The 27677-nt window shown below is 34.9% G+C and overlaps 1 protein-coding gene across 23 annotated transcripts in view; it reads right to left on the bottom strand.

The window, feature by feature from the left end:
* Positions 1-27298, bottom strand: part of LOC127869453 (nascent polypeptide-associated complex subunit alpha, muscle-specific form-like) — a 99606-nt gene extending 72308 nt beyond the window's left edge. For 14 of the 23 annotated variants that reach the window (XM_052412040.1, XM_052412042.1, XM_052412041.1 and 11 more), the window contains exon 1: positions 7194-10859. In XM_052412040.1, coding sequence (XP_052268000.1) covers positions 7194-10821 — 3628 coding nt within the window. In that variant the 5' untranslated portion in view covers positions 10822-10859. Of the gene's footprint in view, positions 1-2454; positions 2818-7193; positions 10860-16337; positions 16395-20306; positions 20328-27079 lie in introns of those variants that run through there. The other 9 variants (XM_052412048.1, XM_052412049.1, XM_052412050.1 and 6 more) reach the window with 3 other exon arrangements.
* Between the last annotated feature and the right edge of the window lie 379 nt (positions 27299-27677).

Raw genomic sequence — 27677 nt, 5'->3', positions numbered from 1 at the left:
AGGGTCGATATTTTTCGCCTAGACTGGATTTCGCTTAAAAAGATACTTCCTTTAAACGAAAACTACGATAAAGGCGTAAAATATCGTCTCTGATTAGCCTTTGCGGACTTCACAGGCTAATCTGGGCGAATCTTTACGAATATACATTAAGCCCCATTTTCCTAGAGCGAGGATCGCATATTTGCTTCAACGGCAAAGCATTTGGTTACTCTGAAATGTATGTGTCCACAAACTCTAAACAATGGAGTGTTTAACCAAGCTAAGCAAGGCAGTATCCCGTTCTGATATTCGTTGTAATTACTAGATAATGAAAATTCCTTGCGCGCGAGAAAAAAAAAATGTTTAGAAAAAAGTAGTTATTTTTAAAATTCTAAACCCCAATAAATCTCAAACAACAAACAATGACAATCAGCTGTCGAATCGATTTATTTGAATCCTAAACTCATCAAAGCACTTGAATAATGATATGTATCAACATCTACTTCCTTTGTATTATGGAACACAACTTTGAACAAAACACGAGACGTAGAAATTAGACCCCTGTAAAATTCATGTTATATTGTTGAAGACATTGTCAATCAAAAATAAATATGTTCCATATTAAATTGGCGTCGGGTCTAACGAAAGACAATACTTTTTCTTTCTATTTTTTTTATTTCAATATATAAATGCGTTAACTAAAAATGCTAGTAGAGAAAGAAGATAGACATTTCAAATCCGGATTTTAACCGTTTTAGAATGGAAGATTTCCGAGAATCTCCAATATTTATTGCTGTCAATTAAATTGGTAACATGGATGTTAGACAGGTCTATTTTCTGAAAATCCCCAAATCTGGATTATTTATACATCAACATTGCGACTTCTGCCAACATCTTTTTATAAAATAGTCTTGAATAATATGTACAAAGTACTGTCATAAAATATGCAATTTTTAATTGTATTTACTTCTGTTAACAGCGATCAATAAACTTAGAATATTGACGAGACCGACAGATGATTTTCCAAGTTTTTTTTATATAAAAAAACTACAAGTACAAACAGAATTCCATTTGTCCGATACGCTAGGAAATAAACAAAACACATGTTTTCCAATTAAATCTTTGAATAATCAACTATCGTGCGTTTGATCAGTAAATGAAATTCTGTTTTGTTATTTTTTGCAAGCAAAAGCGCGAAACAGAAAAGTATTAGTAAAGCTGCATTGCGTTTTGGCATGGCGCTAATTTTGTTCTTATCCAAATAATTTAAGCTCGGGCAACACAGTCTAATGGTACGATTATATCCGAACTAATTTAGCCAAAACTGTAATGTTTTTGGTCAATACAAAATATACAATTTTTCTATAAATATAATTCGAACTTGACCGTTCAGCCCGAGCTAATTTTTGGGGGACAAATTGACCAAAGCACTTCATCATCGGACAAATGGATCCCTTTTGTGATCAACTATGAATCAAGTACATGTTTATATTTATAAGCATTACAATTTTACTAGTTCTGATCATATTTTTTCATATTTCAATAACGTGATGAGACTGGTAAATATCACCGATGTTGTTTAAACTGACATATCTAACGGCATTATCATTTGAAATATGCTGTTGAATAGACATACTTAATTATTATGCTAATATTCCGTGTGATAAATGTAATTAACCCATGTATGCCTAGCGTCTAGAAAAAGGGATTGGCAAACAGCGTAGACCCAGATGAGACGCCGCATGATGCGGCGTCTCATCAGGGTCTGCGCTGTTTGCTTAAAGGAATTTCTGTAAGAAATATTCTAAATAAAGAAATAACTATACTAGACATCCCTAATTTTGTAAATAAATTGATCCAATTTAGAAGGATGGGAGAGTCCACTAGGCTTAAATGGGTTAAGGCTCCATCTAATGCTTACCCTTACATCGAATTCAATAGATATAAAAGAACAGTTTCAAAAACGCGTCCAATGATAATTCGCTACGAATTTCTTACACATACACATAGCAAGATAAAAAACGGAGTAAACTTTCATATCGACATCAAGGCATATCCATTGTCCGATGCATCAAAAGAACAGGCTCCGTTCTCAGAACCACCACGAATTAGGATTGTTCGAAAAGAACGGATCCGCAGTTTGGGTTATGATTTGAGTGGGCGGCGTTGTGCCAATCATCGACCGCGGCTGAACCGAATGCTGCGCATTTCCGGGGTTAGTGAGCTGACCGAATGCGTTTCCGCCAAAACCTGTTAGTTGAGTGTTGCCAGCGGTCTGCGGGTTAGGCCAAGGGTTCGAATTAGTCCGCAACGGGCCTGTCGGGAAATTGCCACCACCGGAAGTGGGGGTGTTTGGGACCAGCAGCAAAGCACGAAGCAAGGCCTCCCGTGTCGCTGGGCTCTGATTGTTAACCAGCGACTGAATCAAAGCGTGATTAACATCGGTAGTAACGGGATTTGGATCTGTACGCATACCTCGTCGAATGGCCGTTGGGGGTCCGGGGTTCGCACGTGGGTGCGGCACGGGTGCTGCGGCGGCCATAGCGGCGGCGTTCGGTGGAGCGGAAGTTGGGGTACCGTAGTAGGCCGCCATGACGAGAGGCATGACGTCGAAGTTGTGCGGCAGTGGTGGCGGTATGGGATGAAGCCAGTCGGCCGGCGTCCGGAGCTGACGAATCTTGTTTTCGAGCGTCTGCTGGACGGCGTCAGACATGTCCACCGTGGGGTTAAACACCGTGGCTGCCGCGTTTAGTGCCTGCATCTCCGTGGTCGCCGCATTGATTTGGACGATCGCCAAGTTGTTCTGATGCTCCGTGAAGTCGGGTGCTGATGTCAGACCTAGAGACGGCGTTATAATAAATACTGTTAAAACCATGGACTAAAATAGGGAAAAACCGACTTTGCTTACAGTAAATTGACTGTACAGTAGATAAAAATACAATTAATTGTATAATTCATACACTTATAGACCGGGTGTTTTTCTTTGTTTTAAAGAGCGTTCGGTGTTGAACAGACAGAAAAAAGACACCTTCAATATTAACGGCATTAAAAATATTTAGTAATTTTTCTGAAGCACATACATTTTTAAACTGTAAGAAAAACATTTTTGTCATTTTCTACACTGCATTTGAAACGACAAATCATCAGAGAAAATATATATGTACTTCGATGGAGTGAGTAGTGTGGAATATAATTACACCATTAATGAGGCGTTGAGGAGGGCGTGACTAACGTTGATCAAGATATGCGTCGATGACGTGAACATAAAGTTCCATGACGGACGAAAAGCCTTTACAGCTTAAGACGTGTCAATGCGTAATTGCGGTGTTTAATTAAGATTAACTTATCACGTGTCTGATGCGTGTTTGGAACACCATTAGACGTCTGTATTGTTGTTTTAGGAAAAAATGTTAAAAAAAAAGAATTAACTACGGGCGTTTAAAGGTTTATTGATATTGATATTTACGTCAAATAAATCCATGTCAAAACAGCAACTTGGTGCGGTTGTTTTGTTTGATGTCTACATGTTTGATACACAGCCATCAACATGTTTTTAAACATTGATTGATAATTTTTAGAAAGTTCGTAGATACGATCAACAGAGAAAAACCTTCAGCTTTGCACATTCGTTTATAATGCGCGTATTTGAAGATCCGGCAAGCAAGTACGCATGCGCAATTCGCATTCTAGATCGCCTGGTTAGTGGAGTATACCGTATATGTGGACAGGGGACAGAATTAGTAGTGTCTAGCGTTGCATTTTTTACATACAATTCAAAATCGGAAGAAAAAAGAAAATAGTTACACAAAGAATATTATCGACGAAAACTAAATGATAAATGATTTTGACAAAATACAATTGTAAACTACTTAAACCGTTTTGTAAAAAAAATCTAATCATAGTTGACATCGTTATATCGTGAAAAAAATAATGTTAATGTATATGTTAACGTTTTTACTATTATGCAAATAGTTGTTTACAATTATATTTTGCCTAAACGAGATAATTCATAAGTATAAAAAAATTTTTTTTAATAAAATAAATACCTTCTCTTCCCGTAGAACAATAGCCATGACTTTTGCATTTATGAAATGCAGGACAAGATCGCGTTAAAACGTCAACTTTAAGACAGATTTCTATTTTGCGAATGGCGCGCGCATAATATTGAGACAGTGAAGAAAACTCCAAGAAAACAGACTGAAAGAACAAAAATAATAACTGTTGAATAAGGTGAGTCAAATATGCAATTGTTTAAATATATCCCTATCTATGTATAAACATTAATCAATTAGCATAAGTATCAAGGACACATTTCTTTTGGTATAAATATCTTTACGTCTACTCTTAACATTTATAGTAATTAAAAAACTCATCCTTACAATAATATGATTAGTATTAATTTTAATTTTATTCTTCTACTCTACTGTCATGCATTATTTAATACACTATCTAATATAATATACGCGTTTAAACAATACAGCACTGCCATAAAATGTTTTAGAACAATAGTAATTGATATGCACTGTATATTCGACAAGGTTAGTGTGATTATATAATTACGATATTTTCTTGAAATATTATCATATAATTATTATAATTTAACGTTAATAAAGCAGACAGATGCGTGAATGTGGCTAAATAGTATATTTTCAGTATGCCGGATGCAACAAATGGCGTCATCGATGGTAATGAAAATGAAAATAGCACAAAAGCAAATGAGCAACAAACACGATGAAGGCACTTAAAGGGGCCTTTTCACAGATTTTGGCATTTTTTAACTTATTCATTAAATGCTTTATATCGATAAATGTAAACATTGGATCGTAAAAGCTCCAGTAAAAAATCAAGAATAAAATTAAAAAAGGAAAAGAACATTGCCTGGACCAGGTTTCGAACCAGTGACCCCTGGAGTCCTGCCAGAGTCCTGAAGTAAAAACGCTTTAGCCTACTGAGCTATTCCGCCGAGTACATACACTCGAAGTATTTTATACATTATATAAGCAGTCTTCGTAGTTTCACAAAATTTAACGACAAAAACAGAACTCTCCAAATTATTCAATCGTTTCGCGTTGCAACGCTTTATAATTTTTAGGTTTTAAAATCGTCAAAAGATGCATATAATGGCTATATTAGACCATGGTAAATGTTCAGTATTACTGTTTCCTCACAAATATCATAACTAAAACACAAATTTGCGAATCTGAAACAACTTTTTTCAATTTTGTCAATTTACCAAAGCGTGAAAAGATCCCTTTAATGGTAACGTTTAAAAACATTAATCTGCGCATTAAAAAAGGCGAATTCTGAAAAAAGGAGACGCCATGACGTCACTTCATATGACGACATTACCTGTACTTGAAACAATTTGCTCAGGCAGGCGAGCTTGCGACTTAAAAGTCGATCCGGGAGGTACAATATAGAAAGGGGATTCAACTGTCGTTGTCGAAACTGTGGCGTCGTGAGCTGTATCCCACGACGTCATTGTGGATGTGCTTGATGACGTCATAAGCGACGTCGGCGTTTTTGTGGGGGAAATCTCAGGTGGCGTAAACAATGAAAGCTGCTTAGCGAGCTCGCTTTGCGGCATATGTCTAAACTGCGGTATAGTTGTCGACAGAGGGGATGCGATGCTGCTAGCTTCCTTGGAAATCGTTGTTGGCGCTGCTGCTGCTGCTGCTGCAGCTTCTGCTGAAGCTGCTTCTGCTGATTTCGCTAGCGCTGTGTAAGCAGGGGCATAAGACTTATAAGCGTGTGTCACCAATCGCTTGCATTACATATGGATATCACGACATGGTCAAGTCTTGGAGATCTTTTTTCTTGAATGTTAAATATTTGTTAGTCAACTAATATCAGACATATTATATTGCTTGATCTGTATGGTGTTTATTTATCAAATAGTTTACATTGTTTTTCGTTCACAATCATCAACACAAGGATTGCAACTTACGCGTTTGTATATATTAATATATAATTTGAGTGTTTGATATGTTTCCTTTTATAACAAATATATATATTCCTATTCAAACCAGCGTTTTTCTATGTGAGGATTTTTTTAAAAGTACAGTTGAATCACGTATCGTCATTTTTCATTTTTGTAGACACGTACTTCAATCGTGTAATTTATTCGACCGTCACCCCAAATAACAAGAACAAAGAACAACCATTGCACCCTTTTGATCAATGCAAACCGAACTTTAGATACACCTCTTAATGTAATACCCAAACCTTGATATTGTTCACAAACCACCTTAAAAGGTTCATATCAAATTACCCACGTAGTCTGAAAATGGGTTTTATGCCATATGTGGCCAGCCTAGCTCAAGACCAGCCTGCTCAACCAGGCCAGGAGCTATGCGGTCATCTATGGCGTAACGCAAGGCTTCATCCTGTTATTAGCAGCCAGTGAAGCTACGTAGGCCAAATATCGCATAAGAACCATTTATACATGACACAGCTGCAGTTTATAATTCTCACATTACTAATACATTTTTTTAAATCTTAAATATTTGTTTTTCATTTCATGTTCTAATGTTTTTTCTCTGCGTGTCTCCAAGTGTATGCATATATAAGCAACGATTATTTATATGTATAATACCATCCTCTATTAAATTTGGCGTCAACGAACTTCGTTCATTGATAAAATGTCATTTAGAGCAAAATTCATATAAGATTGCCTCAAGAAATGCATAAAAATTAAAATTAATATTCCTAAAAAAATGATCAATACATTCTTTGAATGACCTATCATTCTTCCCTTTTTCATTTGTGCTTATATCTATGTACTCCTGATGATACTAAAGACCGAGCCTAACATAATAAAATAATGTGTAAATATCCCATGCGAAAAAAAAGGAAACTCTGTATTAGTTGCATTAGTTGGCGGCTGTTTCAGCATCTTATTAAAGATGAGTACTTATTTAATGCTTTGATGAACGCGCAAAATATTCACAGATACATAGAGCTTGCGAGGGTAAGTTTTCTCTGCTCTCACTTTGCGCACAAATAGACGCATCGCCGCACGCTTGTTCCTAAAGCGAATACGTCATTTCATAAAGCTGTTGAGCGCATACTCGTGAACAGTAAATACATGATTTGATGATTCCATGAGAGTACCAAGCGAACGTTTTGAATTCGTCAGTGACAAAACACTGTATTCAATACAACAAAAGCAAAGCGACATTGCATTCTTGTTTACAACATAGATGCATTCGTACCTCGTACGTACGAACGTACAAACGACAAGACAGTGTCCCATCGGTCTGTTGTTGATGTCGGCGCCATGGTTGTCACGGGGTCAGTTACAATAGCGACGGGAGACGGTGAAGCTGTCATGTATGTCTCGAGGTCGAAGCCAGCAGTGGTCTGATCGAAAAACTCTGGTAAAGTTGTAGGCGCCATTGTTGTTTGCGGACGTGGTGGCGCTGATGGTTGTCGGAGTGTAGCTGACATTCGAGGCGGTTTCCCTGTATCCGGCCGTGCGGGTATTGGTTTAGATGTTGGTGTTGGCATTGAAGTGGTAGGAATGAGGCCTGCTATAGGTGGCGTTTCGAATGCCAGATCGACGTTTCTTTCATATGATGTGGCATCTTGCAAACCATTCGAAGTTCCGTCTATGTCCGATGTGGCAACCGACATCGAAGGTATGACGGAATGTTCGACCGACTGTGAAGAACCTCTACCGAATGTTTGAATCTGCTGCGACCGAATGGCCGATATGGGAGCGGTTGTCTGCGTTTGTTGAGAGTAGATTGCCGACACTGACGAAGGTGATTGAGGTTGTTTTAAATCCATTATGTGCGTCTGTAGCATGCTCATTGTTTTAACGAGCCCCGCAAGCGTCTTTAGAATCAACATTCTCTCGTACTGGATCATCTCAGAGGAGATAGGACCGCTGGGTGGAGACTGCATATTAAGAAGCGCCAGCGCGTCTAGATTTGTATCAGTAGCGTCCAATCGACTCCGTATTCCATTTGTAGTGTTTTGATAAGCTTCCAATGTATTCATAGACGGAATCGTTGTATTGTTAGTCTCCGTTTGAATGGCATCAAGACTGTCAATGACATTTACACTTGTTTCGTTGTTTTTAATGATAACGGTACTATTTTCAGCTAATGACTGGTTAGCTAATAGTTTCGATAAGACCAAAGCAGGCTCAACCAGACCGCCGTTTTCTAAGATTAAAGTTTTTGGCCCTGACTGATTATCAATGTTTGTTTGCTTAGGAACAAACGGATTGAAATGCCCGTTTCCATCCGACTTTGGCGGCTCCAAATATGCATTGTCGGAAGCAGTTGCTTTTAGAAGCGGAATGTATACACCACCCAACTCAGTATCAATATTAGGTAGAAATCCGTTTAGAATAGGCGAATGAACGCTCCCTAAAGCTAACAGGCTTAACGTCTTTGACGGGATCGGAGTCAAACGAGTTTGTTCATTTAAAATAACGAGTTCACCACCTGTTATTTCAGATTCAGTCGAACCATTTATACGTCCTGTATTTGAGGCTTTATGGGCATCGTTATACGTTGTTAACATTTCTTCCTTGCCTCCTGTATTTGAGGTTTTATGGGCATCATTATACCTTGTTAACATTTCTTCCGTGCGTCCTGTATTTGATGTTTTATGGGCATCATTATACGTTGAAAATATTTCTTCTGTGCGTCCTGTATTTGAAGTTTTATGGGCACCATTATACGTTGTTAACATGTCATCACCTATTGTGCTTTTCTCATTCATATATGGTTGAACATTGGTAGAGCTTTGTTTTAAATGAATTTGGCCCAGGTCAGCAGACTCTAAACCAGATTGTGTTTTACGTGTGCTAACTTGCGAGGGTATATCCGTGAGACCTGAAGATGATGTTTTCTGAGAACTGTTATACGTTGTTGACATTTTGTCACTTATTGTGATTTTTTCCTTCAAGTTTGGATGTACAATTGTCGGGCCTTGTCTTAGACGAATTTTGATCTGTTCGACAGTCTCTAAACCAGTTTGTGTTTTTCGTGTGCTTGTTTGCGCAGGTATTGCCATTTCTTCCTTAATATATGCTGATGCAGAATCATTGTTTTCAACAGGCATCCGTAGATCTACTGTGCCGATTGTAGCATTGGGTCTTACAAAATTCTTTCCGCTAGTTAATCTAAATAAAGCAGAACGTCTTTCATTAGCATCAAAAGTCGATTTGGGAATGTCGATGACGGTCGGTGTGTTCGAAACACCCGCTGACATATCACTAGGCCTCGTGAAGCGTTTTGATCCACCTCTTGTTGGAAGAGTCCCAGACGATACAGATGCTGATATATCACTTTTTGATAGTTGAGGACTCGGTATTCCGTTGCGTTGTAATCTAGAAAACCTATCATTGGGAGCGCCTGAAAAGCGCTGCACTTGGGAAGTTCCGGTGTCTAAATACACAGTTGTGTCAGAAGACGAGGCTGGTTGCGAATCAATAAACTCTGCATCTGGGTTTTGGGAAATAAATTCTGAACGTACAGGAATAGTCACAGGGTACATATTATTTATTTCTGATATTTGCGTGTTGCTTTGAGTGATAATGAAATCTGTACTTGTGTTTTGTACTGCTTCTTTTTTGTTAAAACTTAATTGTGGCAGATCTGCATCAGGTAGTTTTTTAGCTGAGCTATTATTTGATTCTAAATTTCGTTTTGCTATTCTAAATGCTATATTGTACAGAACGGGCTGGAATCGACTTGCAGAAGGGAAAAGTTTGAGAATTATACGTGAGAGATCTGAAATAGTAGTGCTCTGTTGCAGGAGTAAACGCTCGGTAGTGTTCAAAGCGTCAAGAGAACCGGTTGTTAAAAATGACAAGGAATCTAATGAAGGCGGCAGTGAACTGTTGTGAATAAGGGATGAGTCATCAGATGCAATAGGTGACGTGGAAGCGTAACTTGAATCAGATGTGTATGTGTACAATTTGGACGGATGACCAACGCGGTTTCCTAATGTGCTTTGCGCCAGAGTACTACGGGAAATGTTCATATTCGCTTCATTCTCTAGTATTTTGGTTTCAGTCTTGTTGATGTCATTTGTTAACCGAGAAGGTTGTCTATAATTAGAATTAAGCTGCAAATTAGCCGGTATGCTTTCACCTGACGATTGGATGTAGCTATCACTAGTGTTGAAACGAATGCCATCTTTTGAAACGTCATTTTGTTTTAATTTGGTGGGAGATACAGACATCAGAGCCATTTGCTGTTTCACGGCGTCTCGATTCTCAGATGTTACGAGTGATGCCGTCTCTGTCAAATTGTAAGTTTTAGAAACGGATGCTTCAACGATCGTTTTATGTTTGGTAACATTTGAGAATTCAATTTTACTATCAAATGGATTTAAATCGGGATTACTGTTATGGACTTCTCCATCAATGCTTCCTCGGCTCTTACTAATGTTTGTATAGATCATTCCTGTAGAATCTGTTTGTTGCAGGCTGTTGATACCAACATCGGTATTTTTAATCTTAGTGTTGATGATTCCGTGAATAGACTTATTGTTGGTGAAAAATAAATCTTGACTCGTATCCATATTTTTTTCAGTCTTTGTGGAATAAACTCGCGCACTTGCTTGACTAACATGCGGCGTTGATATGTTAACAACGAGAGCGTTTGCTTCAGTAGATCCATATCGTGCAGGTGGTGGCTTGTCGTTTACTAGAAGAATATCGGTTGGCGATTTAAAGCCTTCCACTGGTCCTTTAGGCTGTGCAACTGTTTCATTCGTAATAATGTCATTAACAATCTGTTTATATTCTTTAATTTGCCAATCACTTAGCGGAGCTAGGATACCGTCGTTTAAGAGTTTGATCACTTCAGCGTCTAACATCAAGTTGTTGAAAAATTCCACGTGTCCTACGTAAAACATTTTCACAACAATTATGTCATCACGATAATTCACAACAGTTGTTTATACGAACGCGGTAATTAATGGTACATCTTTTTTCGTTGTTTATTATTTTTTAGTGAAAATTGTTTGTATATTTAAAAAAACTGAACCATAAAACCCGTATTTGCACACTTTGTAATGTACGATATACAATTAAAGTCGAAACGGGATCATCCTGTTAAAAAACGTGATGCATCATGCATAAACGTGAATACTGTGTCAGAATAGTGTATACCACATGCATATGCGTGCATTCAACTCGAAGCTTATGTGATAACTCATTCAGCATACTCATCCGGCATGGCTTGATATTAAAATGTAATGTATACCTGTATATAATAGTGAAAGATACAAGCAGTTGCTTAATCTTGAACAGAGCGGAAGTCCTAGCACAGCAAGATTCCGTATTCAGCGACCCATGCAAAACACTTAACTTATTTATAAGTAATACACTTAACTTATTTATAAGTAATTAAAATAAAAAGTTAAAAAATACCACCCCGGGAAACCCGATTTGATGTGAAAAGTTCGACATGCTTGGAAAAGTTTCCGATAAATTTGGCTGAATTTCGGTAGGGTAAGTAAATCCAGTTATATAATTGTTTAAACGCATTTTTTAATTAAAATGTCTTTTGGCATATGCAAAGGAGGTATTATCATATATGTTAGAAATATCCTGGTTATTGTACAGGATTATTGACACCGGGACTGTCAACCACGACGACGAAGAAAAGAAAAGTTGTAAAATACCGTATTTTTTACAATTATAAGTTTATATTGATTAAAATATTTCGACTGGTATATTACATTACTTGAAAAAAAGTTGTTAAGTTTTCATATTTTCTGTATATTTGGTAATAAATTTTACTGGGTATGTCTACCAAGTAACTACCAGTTAACTATAAATAACGACTGTAGATTGATCATCATCAACACGTGGTTAACCAAGAAGTGCATAATATGCATGCATAGTGAATTGTTTATATTTTATATATAAAATGATCATTCTACATGCGTTATTTATAATGTGTAAATCGAAATGTCACCCTATTTTCGCGATGTACTTTCGATTTCACATCGCGAAATTTTATTACCGAATGTAGTGAAAATATGAACTTTTTTCGAGTAATGTAATATACCAGTCGTGCTATTTTAATCAATATAAACTAACACGGTATTTATGAACTTTTCTTTTTTAGTCATTCGTTGTTGACAGTCTCTTTAAAATAAAATCAATCCGTCTCAATGCTTTGCAATAAACGTTAAAGTGCATTGAATCAAGTTTGTATTATTGTTGTGCGTTGGTTGTTGTGCTGTGCCTTATAATTTTAAGTATGTCAGTTTATCGGAAAAGTGTCAACTTAATTTAAGTCTGTTTTTGACTAGGCTAAATTTTAATTGTCATCTTTATAGTTGTCATTCTTATTTTACCATCTTAGAGTCCAATGTTTTACGGATGGCATACACGGTTTGGTAACCATTATTATTGTTTCCCTTATGATTTTAGCATGGGTTGGTGAATACGGAATCGGATAACACACAAGCGGCAAAGCGAAACGCAAACAGTTGGAGAGGTCATGCATGATGCGTGAGAACATACATTTCTGCAATAATACTGTTCACTTCTGAATTCCGTGGTTTTCAATTCAACTGTGATAAATTAGTTAACCTTTTCACCTATTACAGTTTTTTTTTTTCACAATCTTTGTGGATTTTTGAATTTCACAAGAACTTGAATAAAGATAATACGCATGAAAATACTAGTCTTTACGCTTGTGACTTGTAAGGTACCAAAATAAGAACCCATCATCAAAGATTGTGTGACAGATATTATTTGTGAAATATATGATCTAACATTTATTAAAGAGGATGGAGACTGGTTGGCCACCAGTTACCTTTATCCGCCTGTCGCATTAGATTGGACAGGACTAGTTGTGGGTGCACAGACGTTCCTGAACTTCCTAGAGCGACAGAAAACAATGACGTCACAAACAATTATGACGTCACGAACAGGGAAGCCCAACATTTACGTCAAATACATTTTTGTGCCTGTTAGTTAATGGTTAGCGTGGCGTGAACATGTACATATCTGCTGATCCGTAGCTTTGTAGATCCACTTTACATTACAAACTAAACAGTATAAACAAACAATGCAGTGACATGACACGTTGCGAAATTATACAGACAACTCTGGATTTTTACATCATTTCCCTCCGCCTCGACGAGCTCTTATTACTAGACATCAACAAAGCAACATTCATATATAAAGCATCGTGTAACATTTAGCCTGTAAATCACTAGGGATGCGTTTGCCCCTGTAGGCCTAACAAGCAAGTGATGCATGAAGCAAAAGCACGGCCCAAAACTTACCGTCTGATGTCATGTTTGTTGTCATTAAACTTACAGGCACCCCTTCTGAAAAATTACGTCTCGAATGACGTTAATTGCACACGACAAGGAACATGGCTTCGCGCGCTAGTCATAAGCAGCTTTAAAAGCAGAACAGGTATGCATTTACTATTAACCGCTGTTTTTAAGCGTATCATTACCTGCATGTTTTCTAGTGAACAAAACGATGTCAAAACATAAAAGCACACTTGCAAGCAAATACATTCACAGAAAAATCGAAGAGATTTCAAAGCTTGCATCACGCATGGGCATTCATTATAGACACTACTCAAAGCACTTATTTGTGCGCATGCGCTTTCAAAATTACTAATTCTCATATTTGTCCTATTTCGGATACGATGCCATGATAAACACGATGTATTGGCAAATTAATAAGCAATGTATGACACAACTATTTAAAGGTGTATAATAACTATTAATAAATTAGACTATAATATAAACGATAAATATTATTAGCAAACATGAGCTGAGCACGCGTTAGTCAATGAATGACGATGATGTTTTGAAATGAATGAAATGTTGCTTTAAATATCGTTACATAAGATATAGTTTACATTTGCAGCTCAAATTAAAATTGTATACGTAATTAATTTAGGTATCTTTCAGAGAGTTGTCGATCTTTCAAGTTCCTAAGTGCAGTTATTTGTTATAGATAGTTAATAGAAGTATGTTCCTTACCGTTGTAATGTATGTTCGCAGATAATCATGCAGCCTTTTCACAACTAAATTACATATCTTGCATTTACTTTGACACTTTAAATATGAAAACTTAATTACAAAAACTACTACTTATGAAATAATTAATAAAAATAGTTTATAAATAAAAAACTAAATTAAAAAAACAAATAAATAAACATAACTTGTTCGTGGAAACCGAACATGTTAATACTAGTTCGTTAGTAATCCATCATTAAGGTAAACAACTTTTTGAACTATAAGACTGACATCCCTGACAAAAAGTTACAGTAACACCGTTAAACATATTTAGTAGCAATATCTTGTTAATAGTAATCATCATATGCAACATGCTGCGGGATGCGTTTGGATTTAGTTGCTAGCCTCGAAACCACGTGATCCCAAAATATATATGCATAAACCCCACCCACTGTACTTAGCACTTTAACATATACAAAACGCATGAATTATTGAACGAATATGTTTTTCGCTAAAGTAATTATGAATAAATAATGTTAACATGTTCACAATTAGAAGTATTTGTAAGCAAGACAACCTTACTTTGTTATTAACATATTCTAACTTGTGAGATCTATCCTTTATTATGAGTCACGTGGTCTAAGATTTAGCAGCGCGAAATTATGCTGACGTCATTACGACGCCATGTTGTTGCGCAGAGTACAAAGCTGAAGATATTTTGCTTCAGTCATAGAAGTATCTACTCCAAATCAAATGAACAAAACAATTCAACACATTATCGATAATTACCGCGATACTGTCACTTTAAATTTCTTATCAAATATATCCGACCATTAATTATTTAATTCAAAACAACCGAAAGTTCAGGTTGGTCATCAAGGATAAAGTATGCGGATTATATGTTGAATTACATATGTATATTGTTGATAATGTTGCGGAATCGGTTTCTAGGTTTATATATACACTATTTGTGCCTCAATTTCAAGGTGTGCATAAACATTTTCCCATATAAGATTTTAAGTTGTCTTGAGGTATCTTTTTACAACATATATACATCTTAACCAGTGTAGGTTCTCCATAATAAGCAACATTTCTACGGTGTGGTTTCTAGACAAAGAAACGAATACGTGCACGTGTAAGCCCCGTTGCAAAACGCAGCCGGCTAAATTCTACTGATAGTTTCTACTGTTGAACTACGAAGCCTTGTTATCTGCACTAATTAGCATTATGTAACCTAATTTATAATCTTTCCAAAAGGCGTGTTTTACATAATTGTTATAGGCAAAACTTTTTTGCAAGCTGACAAACGTTCTAAAACGTAATACAAATGGTAGCGTTGTATTGTACCTGATGTATTACTAATATATCACACAAGAAGTGATTCACATGTATGCAAAACATGTCTTCAGTGATAATAGCGGTGGATCTTTTCTCAGAAATACGAAGTTGAATGTAAAAAGCGTTAACAACCAAATTTGCACATATGTGTAAATACTCCAATGTTTGGACAGTACTCTATTCAGTGGCACTGGTCTCGTTCTTTTTTATCACATCATATAATATATATATTGAAATAATTTAAGTTGTGTAACTGCAAAATGTATCACACATACAAACATAACACTTATTTGGATTTGTTCGTTTTTCATCTTTTCATTAACGGTCTTGCCCACTGCATTCGTGTTTACTGAGAAACATAGCATATCATATTTATTAGTCCGTGCTCAGAAAATATACTTATACATTTTGAAACCGAAATATGTGCTAAAGGAAACACATATCAGGAAACGTGTGATATGCTGCGCTTTGCAACAGAGCTGTGTGTATTTATATTCGTCCGCTTAGTATTGAATTTACATCTCAATATTATGTATGTTATTCCCTTCCACAAGTCTATATCAGAAAAGGCAACCAATCAAGTGAGATGAAATCTAATAACACTTGAATAAGGCAAATAATCATTTGAGATGAAATCAAATACCACTTGAATAAGGCAACTAATCAAGTGAGATGAAATCAAATACCACTTCAATAAGGCAACTTATCAAGTGAGATGAAATCAAATATCATTAATTTAATGTCTCAAATATAGGTAGTAATGAAAAACAACAATCACCATAAGTATAAAATGTCACTATGGGGTACATTGTTACTAGGTGGTAAATCGTAATTATGCGGTACATAGTAACTATTTAGTATATTGTAAGGTGTAACTAAAGTGTACAGATGGACAGGTGCATTGCGTTATATTTCACAGGAAATTCATTTGTGAGTGCCCTTTTTGTGAAATTTACGTCCATTATTTAAGTGCAAATGTATGGATAATGTTGATTGTTGTTTATGATTGGGTAGGAAAGACTATCAACCGATGAAAACAAATTAATGTAACATACCGAGCCCCATACCAGCGCCGCCGGCCTGCCATGCTGTTTTCGGTCCTTGGGCCGCAACTATAATACAACAAAACCTTTTAATTATTCAATTATTTCAAAATGAAAACACATTAACGAGGAAGATCAGACATGTCATCAGTTATTGTAATTAGGTGCATACTTTATTGTACACAATTCTTACAACAACGACACATAATTGATTTATAAGATAATGAAAAAAACATGCAAAGGGCGCTTTGCTTGTTAGAACATTCACCAATTATTATTTATTACATAATTGCCGTCAAAACTGTTTATGATCATATCATAGGTAGTGTAATTATGTTACAAAATGTGAAACTTGTTTGGTAACTTCACATCTTGTATGTAAAGAAAACCACGAATATTTTACATAATTAATTTAGTGGCCGTAACATTTTAAGATAACTTATTTTGCACTTCAATAGCGAGGTATACCTGAGAGTGTTTCTTCGGTTCCCCGCTTTTGATGCAGAGAAAAAAGTAATGAGCAAATAATAATACATACACAAGTTAATTTATAAAAAAAGAAGAATTCACATTAAATAAAAATATGTTAAGATAAACAGACCGACCGAAATAGTGACTTTTATATACATGTGTACCCATTCAAACTTCCTTTACGATATTTAACTAATTGCTATGCCTATAACAGACATCTAGTTTTTATGTACATGTATTGAGAACATTGCAAATAAAAGACACATTGAATAAACCAGTTTCAATATTTGTACACAACGGCTGTACTCGATTATAACGTGTTTTACTAAAATTACACAATTCAATGTCACAAAAGGCACGTTCTGTGACAAATCCACACATTAGCTACTTCAGTCTGGATATTCAGGCCCTGTTGTAATGATTTATACGTATTCGTGACGGTATTTGTATAAATCTGCCATGCTTAGTCGCCAAGTTATTATTGCGTCTATCGCAATAGATTTATCATGGAGTAAACTTAGCCACTAGCAAGTACAAATAGCTTGTAAATTATATTATAACCATGTATATCATATCTGGCGACGAGTGATTAACGAACCAAATACAATTTGAAAGGTCCGAATATTATTCTTAGTTGTGCAACTTGTTTTTTCAACCGCAATCAATTGTTATTCAACTGTTATTTGAACCTATAATGACGTTGTCTATTCGCAGACGAAAATTATTTTGTTTTATCAGCTGACTTATTTTATTATTTTCAAAATTCAAAAAAGATATCAAGCAGTGATATAAGATACACTCCAGCAATAAATGCCATCGACGACATCCCAACTATAAATGTCTTCATGGTCAATAAAACCAATCGATCATCACAACCCCATAAACAAATAATTAGCCTTACTTACTTACGTTTTATATCCGAGTCCCATTAATGATACAGATATACAACATAACTTTTTTAATGTTTTCAATTAGGTATTTGATAAAAATCTGTATTTAGCGCAAAATTACATAATATATTATTATTTCAAGTTCAAAAACGTCCTTTTGAGCACACGATGATTTTGTATGGACGAAATGTTTAACGACCTTAATATTGCACTAAAACAACAGTACAGAGAATTTTTTTAAAGAATATCAATTTTGGTAAATCACTTTTTAATGTGGATACAAACTAATCAAAGTCAAAGTTATCACTAGCCATTTGTATTTGATATCAATTGACTGGTTCTTTAACGCCGAGTTATAAACATGAATAAATCAGCGATGATCAGCGATAATAAAATGGAAGTGTTTACAGCAGAAAGACTGACCAATTTTGTACTAATGGGTTTGAATAGCAATTGTGTGTAAGTAGGAAAAGGTGAGTTGATTATATAGATGATATTTCTTGGTTTCGGTAGATTATCGATTTAAATTCACGAGTGATCAGATAAAATATGTATTTTCAATGATCATGAGTTAATTAAAATCGATAATCTACCATAAACAAACATACTTTCTTTTTATGTCATGTTTTACCACCGTTAATTTTACTTTTTAATGAGTAAACTGGATATTTCGCTGAAATTTAAACGACGTCATTAACTGTAAAACAGCGGCAATTATCAATACATTTCAATGTTATTTTTCACTGTTTGAAACAGTGAGTTATCGCTTTTAAATCACTGATATTTACCTATTAACACCCAAATTGCATTTAATAAAATGTGTTACTAGCATAGAGGAAACAAAAAAAATTCATTAAAAAATATCACAGCAATACTGAATAAAACGAACAGACAAAACCTTATTCAAACATTATTTGACAACTTCAGTGTGAATTAAATTAAGGTGTTGTAGATTGTATTAAAAGCCCATTCATAGTTTTGTAATAAATAATTGACTTGTTGTTATAATTGTCGACCACGAATAAAAATAAATCACAGGAAAGGTAGCAATGACAACATTTACAATCGATAATAAACCGAGGTGATTGGGTTACCCATGGGAATATTTATGCTTATATATATTGCATAATAAAATGTGGAAAACGTAGCCTACTTTGAGTATGCCGTAAGTTACTTCAGTGGTAATTATAGAATTTTATGATAAATAAGAAACAAAAACTTTTACTATGAATCTGTAAAAAAATGAATGTATAAACTGGAATAAATAAGTAGATGTTTCGTTTATTCATTGAGTTTACAAACGTTCGGATGTAATACACAGAAACCTTTTGAGACAAAACACTTAAATAATTAAATGTTGTTCCGAGACCGCTCAGCAGAAATATCTGTCTCGGTATTTAAGTCAACCGACTGGTTCAGAGAAGTGTATAATCTGACTGAGTTGTATACTTTATGCTAATGCTAATTTCCACGAATTGAGTCACAAACAAAATGTGTGGCATGCTACTGACCCGTTCATTAGTACGCCATAAATTATGTGCAAGCATATCGTTTTTAACGTGAATCAAATATGATTTTTATGCCTATATGAGTAGATAATGATTGACGTGTAATAACACGCCCATGGTATTAAATGTGACCGTATCAATAAAAAAGATCACTTCCGTGTTGTTTTATTGGCTGGTAATGGAAAAATCATACGATAGACATAGAGCATAACAGGTTAATGTCATAGCGTTTTGAAATATATCGAATGGGGCCCAAAATAAAATAACGGCGGGGGTTGCCGAGTCAATTTGTTATTCGTGTCGAGCATGTTTTATTACAAAACGATAAGAAAGTAACCTGTTTGTTCTGTTTATCTTACCACCACGCCCATATATTTATGGAAATATTACCATGTTATCAAAAAGACGTTGCAATTTTGCGGGAATGAGTATTTTTTATGAAGTGTGCCGTGTTAGTAAGAAAGTTTTGAGCGTTGTTGCTTAATATTTGTTAAATACATATTTTGCTGTTTTTGTTGAATGTTGGGTCTAACATGTATTACAGCTGAATTTCAAAGTGTTTGTTTCGTGTTTTCGTAAAGATGACTTAATAGTTAATTCCAAGTTACAAAAGGGATAACGTAATATGATGTGTATACATATTTGTTTTTATAAAATTCTACTACTCTGATCAAACACAATAGTCTCAGGTCTATAGCAATGTATACGTATGATAAACTGACTGTTCGGTATACTTTGGGACTGTTCAAATGTGCAAAGCGTACTTAGGATCTCTTTATGTATATTATAAGGTAGACCAATGCACTATTTCATTTGAAATTAGAAACTTCTATTTGATGTGTCTTGATACATTGCTTATTATATACAAAATAAGAATAATGGTTAGTTCGTACAATTAAGACCTTATTGGCACCACCATTTAAACATCTGAACTAAACGTAACGTAATCTAACACTACGGAAACACTAATAGCAAACGAATGTCAAACAGTAATCTTACACTACGGAAACACTAATAGCAAACGAATGTCAAACAGTAATCTTACACTACGGAAACACTAATAGCAAACGAATGTCAAACAGTAAATATTGGGAACTGATTGAACCACTTACCAATCTGCAAAACCAGGAGCGCTGAAAATAGAAAAGAAACATATTCAAATACTTGGAAAGATACAATACTGTTATAATCATAAAACTGATTAAGGCTGTTTGTTTCACTGTTGCATAGCTTAACGGTCGCTTTTAAACTACAATGCCTTGTATTGGCCATTCGAAGGCGACGACCAAAGCATTAATAATTGTTTATTGATTACAGATTCGGTAAGTGCACGATTAGGCATGCCTTTTATATCGGGTTAAACCATATATATTCTGGATTGAACGTTTCGAGGCGTTGTCTCAAGTATAAATTTTTTTCTGTAAATTTAAGTATTGCGTAGTTTGCATTGTGTGTGCGGAAAGTGGTGTCTTGCTTTAAATAAACTTTCAGATTGTTTGAAAAATTTATTAAATTTATGTTTGGACAATACAATAAGTAAAAACTCTTTGACCATTTTCATACAGTTAATAAATACACGAAGCTGTTATTGTGAACATGTGACATAGACAATGGTGTACATGCTACACAAGTTTTCGCTTTCCATATACTCATTGTTTGCACGTATTACATGACCAAGTTTACGTGTTGTGGACTTTATTTCTCAGTAAATATTTTTGCGCACACTTAAGTTGGGATATAATTTTCAATACAACGTAATGAATTAGACAATTAAGACAAACCCGATGCGACAAACGGTTTAACCACAGATAAATATAAATGAATGTTTACTAAATAATACTCTATTTTAAATTTTCATTGAGATACTCGAAATGACTCTTAAAGACTAATTGAAACAATAGTATTAATTTAATTAGGGCATTCATAAACATAATCGTAAAAAGTAAGAAACATACTATTATTGTTATGATATATTTTAACTAATGTTAACAAATCGATGCCTTGACTACATGCAAAATGATTTACAACATAATACTTAAACAATAACATCAAAATAACAAACTTGCAACTAGATTGTAATCAAACACAGCTTAAATATATAAACCAGTTTAAGATGACAAATACATTTAAATACAAATATAAGCAATTGTTTATACTGTTTGGTGATTGTAGAATAACAGTGAAACACAATTTTGATTAAAACGTGTTTTTTGTGACCATTCATGAATAAACACTTAGTTTAACAGCTATATGCAATTCATTTGACAACAATTTCGTAACAGAAAACGACAGCAACCACATAACTTGGCAGAAATTGTGTAATTTACAACTTGTAAGTATAGCTCAAGCAAAAGCCAGAATTAATTAGCAGACGACTTCATTGCGAGAGCTGTTTTGTTACAGAAACATAGCAAAAGTATGAAATGTCGACAAGACAATATAGTCACTGAAGTATGATATTATAAATTTCACAAGTATAGCGATGACTGCATGGGTAATTATATTCATATGTGCAGAAACTGACACGAATTTTAATTTTTATATAATATCTAATTTAACGAGTTTGAGAGTTTCGAAACTAAGTAAGCTTTTTTTAGTTTACAGAAAGACTCTTTTGGACGAGACAAACAGATATCGTATGACATGACAACGAGTGCTGAAATTGCTAATTGCATTTGTTTGCACGATCAACATATTTAATTTTAGCGAAACCTAACAGGAACACAGATTAATGGAGACTAAACAAGGGATTGGTCACTTGATAAATAGGAAGCCAATAAAAAGTGTAACACGTGCAAGACAAATGTATTAGTTATCGTTGCATAACAAAGAAAGCATGTTATAGCTTTTGTTTAAATATGACCATATTTACGATTTAATTTGAGTTAATTATAGACCATAACTGTAAACGAAAGGTGAACCACCGTGTTTGTTGGCAATAAGGGGTAGAATTGAAATCTTTGACGAGGGTAGAACGCATTTCAACATCTGGAGCAAGTGTGATAAACTCTTGAACGATATATATAAAGCACTAAGACTACTTTGTTGTGGCCTAAAATCAAGTCGTAATTGAATGTATCATATAATATTCGATCATACCTTGACCTTGGACCTTTGCTTTTTGTGTCTAAACCTCTCTGTTATATTTCCTATATTTTTTGGTAAGTTGTTGGGAAGTATGTATACTTGACAATTAACATCGAATTGTGACCTTGGACTTAGGGATACTATTTTGCGCATGATGAACATTTGTTTTATAATCGTCATCACTTTTGCGAATTTATCTGAAAATCCTTCCATGTTAAAGTTAACCTTTAACCCATAATTATTTGTTTGACCTTAAAATTACGTTGGCGATTTTTTTCGCGCAACTCTGCATCTCACCTTGTTATGATAAAACCATTTGCATCCATTTGAAATTTCACATTTAAAAGTGACCTTGACCATATACCAGCTTATAATTATGGGCGATGTTTTTACATGCCATACACCATCTTATTATGCTTATCATTTTTCAAATTTGTTTATTTTGCGCTATTAAGTTATGTCCTGTGCAGAGAGCTCAGAGCTCATTTCCTACATGTGAATTTGCTATATTAAATTATGATCTTGACCTTTAATAATTGGTTTGGTTTTTCTGTTCAAAATTCAAGCATTCAGGACAAAGGTATTCTTAAAAGATAGTGCTTAGAATACATATCTTGTTTTTGATTATTTACATTGAATTACGACTTTGATGTTGGACCAATTGATTTGGGTCATTTGCTCGACACCTTAATGCTTATTTATTACACCAAGCGCTTTCTCAACTTATCTAAAAAGGACATTGTTATGCTCATGTAAAAATGCCTGATGACTGATTTCATTAGTTTGACTTTGAACTAAGAAGTTCAACTTAGACCAAGAGATCTAGGTTTTGTGCCTGAAACTATGTTATATCCTGCTAATATTTTATGCCAGGTTATTTGAAAAACATTTTTGGTGTGCAAAATTAAACACAGAAATATGTGCTTGAGGACTATTTCTTTAATTTCACTGTTGACATCGACCTTGGACCTACAAGAAACTTTGTTAATGTCCTCCGTCTAATGACGCTTATTATATTTCTTAGTGCTGGGCACATTTATATTCCGGGCAAGTGTTATGGTCTTGTTTACTGAATGTGTACTAAATTTGCCTTCAACATTTATATATGACATTGAACATTGTGTCCTAGTTATTTTGCGCAATACTCCGCCTAAACGTGCCGATAATTTATTTAAAACCTAATTTATGCTGGACAATTTAAGGCTACGTACAAAGTGTAATTGCCTGCTTAACTTTGAACTAGGTACCTGATTCTAATGTGCGTAACCCCACCTTAACATGCTTATTATTTCTGCCAAGTTATTTAAGAATCTATACATGATGGACGAAAAATGCTCCGGACAAATGTATCCCGCAACCCTTCCGCAAGCACGCCTGCTCGGGCGTTCCCACAAAACGGTCATTTTGCAAATTGTCGTATAATAAAAAGTGAATACAATATGTACAGGGGGTAATATAAAACCGGATCACACTATACACACTGGTAACGTGTATGTCATTTCAATTAGCCTCAAATAAACGTGTCATAGGCAAATAGCATTGCTATATTTGGATTAACTTCAAAACGTGTGTCATAAAAAGATACATGACTGACAAGTGACACCTACATTAATCAATTATGGATCACTAAACATACTGTGGGACACACTTAGGTTTAATTAAGATATTTGAATATAACAAAAAAAGCAGTTTAAAGCTCCATATCCAGTGAATTGTAATAATGAAAGCTCAAAAGGAAAATCAGTTTTTCGGAAACAGATGGCGTTTATAATTTAACAAAGAACTCTTAAGTTCGGATAATTGTATATTTTTGTATATTATTACTGTTTGTTAGTATATAATTAACGTCATTCTAACATAGTTGCAGCTAACTGTTGACATTTTATTGCAATACAAATGTACCAAAGCAGCAATAAATGTTATGCCCACAAATAAACTGTCGTGATATCATCGTGAAATAGCCAAATAACTGGACAAAGTTTATTAACAATTACGTGCTCCACACCTTTGGGAATGATATTATAGATGACAGAAAAGATGACATAGACGTTTGTCGTAATGACGCTTGTCAAGCGTGACAACTTGAAGAAACACATTCGCATACGTGAGCTTTATTAGTAACAACAGTTATATAGGGCTAGTTTTAAAAGCATTTTCAGCGGCGTTATTTGTTAATGAATTAAAAGTCCCGATACTTTAACAAGAACCGTTAATACAGTCAAAACATTAAAATCCGGTCGAGGTTTTACTCTTACGAGCGTATTGTTGTAAACATGTATTGACTTTCAATAATTGAATCATGGGTTTAAACTTATAAAACATATGTATAGACAAAAATCTTTGAAGACGTTTCAAATACACACACAGTAAATCTTCACATATGTAGTAATCACGTGATAGCCAAGATGGCGACGTCCATCCCGAGACAGGTATTTTATACCGTTGTATACCCTTGATTACGTGCATTTTTTCAGATGACACTTACTTTCCGGCAATATCAGCAAGAAAGTAAAAAACTTTTTTTTGTATTAATATTCGCTCTATATCTCGACTTTACCCGCTGGAAAATGTCTAAGCGGGATGACCTAATTGTAGCTCCACGAAGAAAATTCACAGGGAGTGAGGTTGATCTATAAAGCGAATGTTAATACGAAATAAACAATCAATATTTTACTGATATGGCTGGAAAATGAGCGTCATACACAAATTTAACACAAGTAATAAACGGTATTAAACGGCGAGAATACCTGTCTCGTCATGGAGGTCGCCATCTTGACTATCACGTGATTACCCCCTTTGTTCAGTTACACCAACAGGAGAGATAAACCTTTTTATACCCGGCGGCCCTTTATTTGACAATTACTGATGTTCATATGGGTATTTATAATGTTGGTTCACCGGTCTTGTTTCACTCAGTATATGGAACGAGCTATGTGAAAAGGGGGTTTAATGTATGTGCGTAAAGTGTCGTCCCAGATTAGACTCTGCAGTCTTCACAAACTAATCAGGGACGTTCCGCCTGTATGGGATTTTTCATTTAAAATAAGTCTCCTCTTGGCGAAAATCCAGTTTAGGCGGAAAGTGTCGTCCCTGATTAGCCTGTGCGGACTACACAGGCTAATATGGGACGCTACTTTACGCACATGCATTTAACCCCTTTTTCACAGAGCACGGCCCAATAGTTTTGCCAAAAGTATTTCAAACTAGTCCAAAGTACTCAAACATATACATTTTTCGTTTGAATATAGATATGTTTAAAACATGATTAAGTTATATATTTATTTATTTGTTCGACACATTTGGTATATTTATTTAAGAAACGAAATACATGCACAGACACAACGTTTCTAGTGGATTGTCCATTTTGCAATGGTCATTAAAAGTCTTCATTAACATTACGGTACTTCGTATAGCTTGTGCGATTGTAAAACTCCAGTTTTCTGATCCCGCTTAACCCATGTATACCTAGTGGACTCTCCCATCCTTCTAAGTTGGATCAATTTATTTCCAAAATTAGAGATGTCTAGTATATTTATTTCTATATTTAAAACAATTCTTACAGAAATTCCTTTAAGCAAACAGCGTAGACCCAGATGAGACGCTGCATCATGCGGCGTCTCATCTGGGTTTACGCTGTTTGCAATGTCCTTTTTTCAGGACGCTAGGCATGAATGGGTTAAAAAAGTCACGACTACTGTTGAAATTAAATTGCAGTAATACTAATCATTTACGTTTCAATTTATGGTGATTGTAATTTCATCTACAAAGCACTGAAATATATATCATACTTCACAGATTACCGCTTCAGGACAAAGTTTTTCTTAAATCTGCGAATGCGTTAAAACCGAGATCGTTTCCCTCCCAGGCACACTTTTTTGTAAGGTTTTTGGCCGAATACATTTTTTATACAATGCCTCCATTTCTTTGCAGTTACGGTAAGTATATGACGACTGATATTCTACAGTTTGCACATGTAAAAGATAAATGTAATTGGTTTCAATGCGGAAAATGTTATGATTTGTGAAAAATGTGAGAAAAAAAGATTTATTAAACAGTTAGAAAATGTTTATGATTTGTAAAAAACATTATATGTCATTGTGATTTGTGACCTATTTGGTCGTAAAGATCTCCATTAAAAATCCAGATGCGGATGTTATGTGTCTCCAGATGCGGATGTTATGTGTCTCCAGATGCGGATGTTATGTGTCTCCAGATGCGGATGTTATGTGTCTCCAGATGCGGATGTTATGTGTCTCCAGATGCGGATGTTATGTGTCTGAAGCAAAATGCTGTCAATATTTTCCTAAAATATTTTTATATTCCCGTGCATTTTAATTCATCTGTATGAAATAAATAGTCAATGATCCATTCATGAGCAATATAATTAGTACATTGTATGTATATATAACTTCTGTAGTACATTGTATGTATATATAACTTCTGAGCAATCTTTTTTCGGAAAGTCACCCAATGAAAAACAAACTATAAAGAATTCAAGCTCAATTTGGTAGAGATGTTAGAGTTAATTTCCTTTGGTAAATATAACCGATTTTGAATAAAACAATTATGTTCAAAGTCGAATTTTATAATGAAGCAATTTTTTAATCGGATGTACTCGGAAACATTTTCCTTTTTTACGGAGATGCAACTAATAATAAAATATTACAACAGTTTCTGACGGCGTACAAACAGTACCGATGACAAGAAGAACAGAAAAAAACACCAACAGTAATACTAGTAAATATTTAGTATACCTGTAAGAATCTTGGTCATCAACAAATAAATTCTTTCAACTTACCATAAATGGAGATCACTACAGATTTTCCCATCTTAGTGTCTTGTCCAGTCATTCACTGTATGTCCGAAACAAAAATGCTTAATTAATACTGAACCACGAACTCCGAAAATAGTTCAAGTCGTGGATTACTTCATACGTGCATGTATTTATTTACACAAAAAGTGTCCTTTTATCTTAACAAATATCGGACCGTTCTCCCTAACTATCTTCCAACAACCTAGACTCGTTTTCAAATCCCCGTAGGCTTCGGATGTTTCCGTCAATCCCCGTAAATGTCCTGGTTAACTTTACATAATTTAATGAGCTTTGTCATTTACGTGTTATACTTGAAATCTTTTAATTTTTATTTAACAATTATTTTTTATGAATAACGAATGTCATATGTCAACAAAAACCCCACAAATCTTTTTTTTTATTAACATATCTTCAAAGAAATAATCAATATGACGGAAGTAACCGAGCGTTTACGAAAATGACCGAAAATTAATACCATCTCACAATGTGTCCTTATTATACGGTTTCGTATTGCCTTCTCGCCTGTCAGATGCGTCAAGTTAAGACAATAGTAGCACTGTTAGACGTCCAATTGTGAAGGGTA

Source organism: Dreissena polymorpha, chromosome 2 (genome assembly GCF_020536995.1).
Source record: "Dreissena polymorpha isolate Duluth1 chromosome 2, UMN_Dpol_1.0, whole genome shotgun sequence".
Lineage (NCBI taxonomy): Eukaryota > Metazoa > Mollusca > Bivalvia > Myida > Dreissenidae > Dreissena > Dreissena polymorpha.
This window is presented reverse-complemented; position numbering and strand designations above follow the sequence as displayed.